Source organism: Arachis stenosperma, chromosome 4 (genome assembly GCF_014773155.1).
Source record: "Arachis stenosperma cultivar V10309 chromosome 4, arast.V10309.gnm1.PFL2, whole genome shotgun sequence".
NCBI classification, from domain to species: Eukaryota; Viridiplantae; Streptophyta; class Magnoliopsida; order Fabales; family Fabaceae; genus Arachis; species Arachis stenosperma.
Genome location: NC_080380.1, coordinates 122,380,784 through 122,384,137, shown reverse-complemented (window position 1 = coordinate 122,384,137; position 3,354 = coordinate 122,380,784). Strand labels below are relative to the sequence as shown.

The 3,354-nt window shown below is 33.3% G+C and overlaps 1 protein-coding gene across 1 annotated transcript; it reads right to left on the bottom strand.

Moving 5' to 3' along the window:
- On the bottom strand, positions 1–3,153 carry LOC130975414 (pectinesterase/pectinesterase inhibitor PPE8B-like). The gene is made up of 3 exons (XM_057900214.1): positions 2,820–3,153; positions 1,886–2,416; positions 1–698 (listed from the first exon to the last, which is right to left on the bottom strand). Exons 1-3 carry the CDS (start codon positions 3,151–3,153, stop codon positions 1–3), a joined length of 1,563 nt encoding a protein of 520 aa, XP_057756197.1.
- Positions 3,154–3,354: the final 201 nt, after the last annotated feature.

Sequence of the window (3,354 nt, the reverse complement as noted above, 5' to 3'; positions counted from 1 at the left end):
TTAAACAGATAATCCAGCTGAAAATGCGACACCTGTTGAAGGCAACCATGAGTTCCCTTGAATGAAGTTTGCCACAGTAAAATTACTAGCTTCACGGGAGGTTTTCAAAACACGGTATCCAGGCCATTTCACTCTGTTAGCTACACCGGCACCGGGACCAGTGTTCATATACTCAGCATAATACAGAGTGTCCAACCCAATGCTCCCATTCCATGGTGTCCAACCTAGCGGGCTTATAACGTCGCTTATATAATTTTGCATAAAAACTGTTCTTGAATACTTTTTCCATGGCCTCCCCAAGAAAGATTCCGTCGTCTTAACAAACGGAACGAGGTCAGAGTCAGCGATTATGTTGCAGAATTGCAACGAGAACCCTGTTGGTTCGTTAGGATCTTTTCTGCCGTGTGCAGTGATTGCGTTCTTTTGGTCCGGTGACCCTTTTTTGATAAGTATGTTGCATTTTTGGAAGACGGCGGTTCCATAGCCGAAGATGAAATCGACTGTACCGGAAATGGTGCACTCTCTGAAGAATTGACGCATTGAGTGAACGTAAAGGGTGTCTTGGTAGCCGAAGATTCCACAACGGAAAAAGACGGAGAAGTCAGAATCCGTTCTTAGTGCCACGGCTTGCTTCTTCGCTGGCCCTGCTGTGTTTTGAAAAGTAATGTCTCGTGCTATGAACCCTTCTCCAACTACAACTGCATATGCCAAATGCGTACATAAGAAAAAAAAAAACATGAAATTAGATGTTAGAAAAAGTGCATCTTTTTCTTTCTTTTTTTTTTAATGAAAATGGTATAATAGCACAACATGCGCATTTAATTACTCATTGAATTCTAGAGAAAATAATACAAATAATTATAAAAAAATCAAGAATGTTATTTGTATATTAAAATTAATTATTATATATTTGTGTATAAATATATGTATAATTTAATTTATTTAATATATTTTATATTTTAATAATTTTTTATATTAATAGTTAATTTTTTATATAAACTTAAAAAAATTATAAAAAAATAAAACAGAAATCATATTTGGCCATATATATAGGTAAATTTTATTGTGACTGTCATTATGGTAGATATGGTGGCAAAAGTATGATCACATTTAAAAAGTATAATTTAAATTAAATTTATATTTTTATTAATTGAAAGTATTTTTAAATTTGATTATATGTTTTACTATTTGAGTTGTTATTGTTAGAAGAGTTCAAAAGAGAAATGTAAAGAAAAAAATGTTAGTTAATTATTATTTAGAAAATAATGATCCGTTTTTAATTTTTGTTTCATATAATAATTTTAAATTTGTAAATTGAAAAAATTTGGAGTCAATGGCCATTAAAAAGTTAGACGATGTTATAGATTTTATTTTATAAATATATACATATAAAAGACATATTATTCTTTTTATTTTAATAATATCACTCTTTTTTTATAAATTCATGCAATCACACACATTATGGTCTTTTTTATTACGTCACTAATGATTACTTCTCCTAGCATTAGTTTTTGTTTTCATTTACACAACTCATTATGAAAGATGTTAAAAAGTAATAGAATTTACTATTTTTAACTAATTATTAAAAATTAATATTTAAAAATATAGAATAAAAATATATTGTTAAATTGCTAGACTACAAAAAGAAAAGTCTAGGACACCAGCAATTTTAATGAATTACGTTGGCCTTGAACTTTTCTCATTGCTTATATCAATCAATGGATTTGGTTATATATTTCTAATATATCCATGAGCAAATATGATAAATTAATATATATATATACATATATAAAAATTGATCAAAAGTAAAATTTAAGCAAAGTTTATATGAAAGAATGTAAAAGATTAATGCTAGTGTATGTTGTTACGAAGTTAAAATTCTTACCAAAGGTGGCCGATCGAAAAGTTGTCCAGCCGTCGACATAATTCCGGTTGCCGGTGATAATAGTGGCACCGATACCATCTCCGATCATCATGATATTCCTCTTATTCTTATTAATCTCTACGTACTCATTGTAAACACCTCTCTTCACGTAAATCACAAACCTCGTATTACTATTATTCGGCGCTGCCATAACGGCATCCATGATTCTTCTAAAGTTTCCACTCCCATCTGCAGCTACCACGGCGTTCGGAACCACCCTATTTGCTTGCAGAAGCTTTCTCTCCCTCGGCTTCACCCACGAAGGAAATTGGCCCTCGCCGACGCCGGCCGCAGCATCTTCGAAGAAATCATTCTGGGACACATCAACCTTTGCGAGAAGATTCGTTACTGGCGATGTCACTAGTCTAAGGCCAGGGGAGATTAACCCTTTGATGATACTATTTGTGCCTTCGAATCCATCGAGGCATGTGTCTAAATTTGCTAGGACAGCACTTAGCCATGTCGCTAAATCCAATTCTAAGTTGTTTCTCCCTGCAACATTAATTATAATAATGTCACATTTTACATTAGGTTAGTGATTAGTATTGTTAAGTATCATGGTATCATGATCTGACTTTATCATGAGTGAAAAAAATATGTATGCAATTTTAGTTTTTAGTATTGTTAAATTAGGTTAGTGATTAGTATTGTTAATTTTTAAATCATGAATTACATTAGTTTTTCCGCACCATTGGACAAGCTGACATGACAGATGAAAAGTTTGATCATGGAATAAAAATTGAAGAAACAATTTAATCGTTATCTATATTAACAACAATACCTCATCTAATGGCCTATATATCACATTGCAATTAACTTTTGTTTTAAAACTTTTCTATACTCATGCTTGAATCCACCTAAAGAATACAAATAACTAGATTGTATGTAAAGGTACCTTTGGGATTTTGAATGACGGCGAGAAACAAATTAAGTTCATCGGAGGACATGTCCAACAAATCAAGACCGTCAAGAATGGCGTTTGTGAGATGGAAATTACCAAAACCACCGGTAAACTTGGACAGGATGGAACCAACATTCCCCAAGAGCCCAATAACTTCCTTAACAACACCGACGAACTCAGAAGGCACGAGGCATGTTGAGCCTTCCGAACCGCAATTGCCAGAAGCAGAGGCCATAGAAGTAAAGTTTCCAAGGAGAAGAATCAACAAGAAGGTGAGTGCCACGGCGGTTAGTGGCACTTTCTCTTTTCTTGCCGAACAAGGAGCCATATTTTGCCGCTATGTGCTTTTGGTACAATATTAGTGAGGTGATGTATGTTGAATGTGCTATTGATGTTTTGCATTAGTGAAGAAGTAGTCTTTTATAGGATTATAGTTATATAACGGATATAGAATGTGTAATGAAAGAATGTGGTAATTGCTTAAATAACTCTTCAACCGATAATCACAAGTGTTTTATGAAACTGAGAG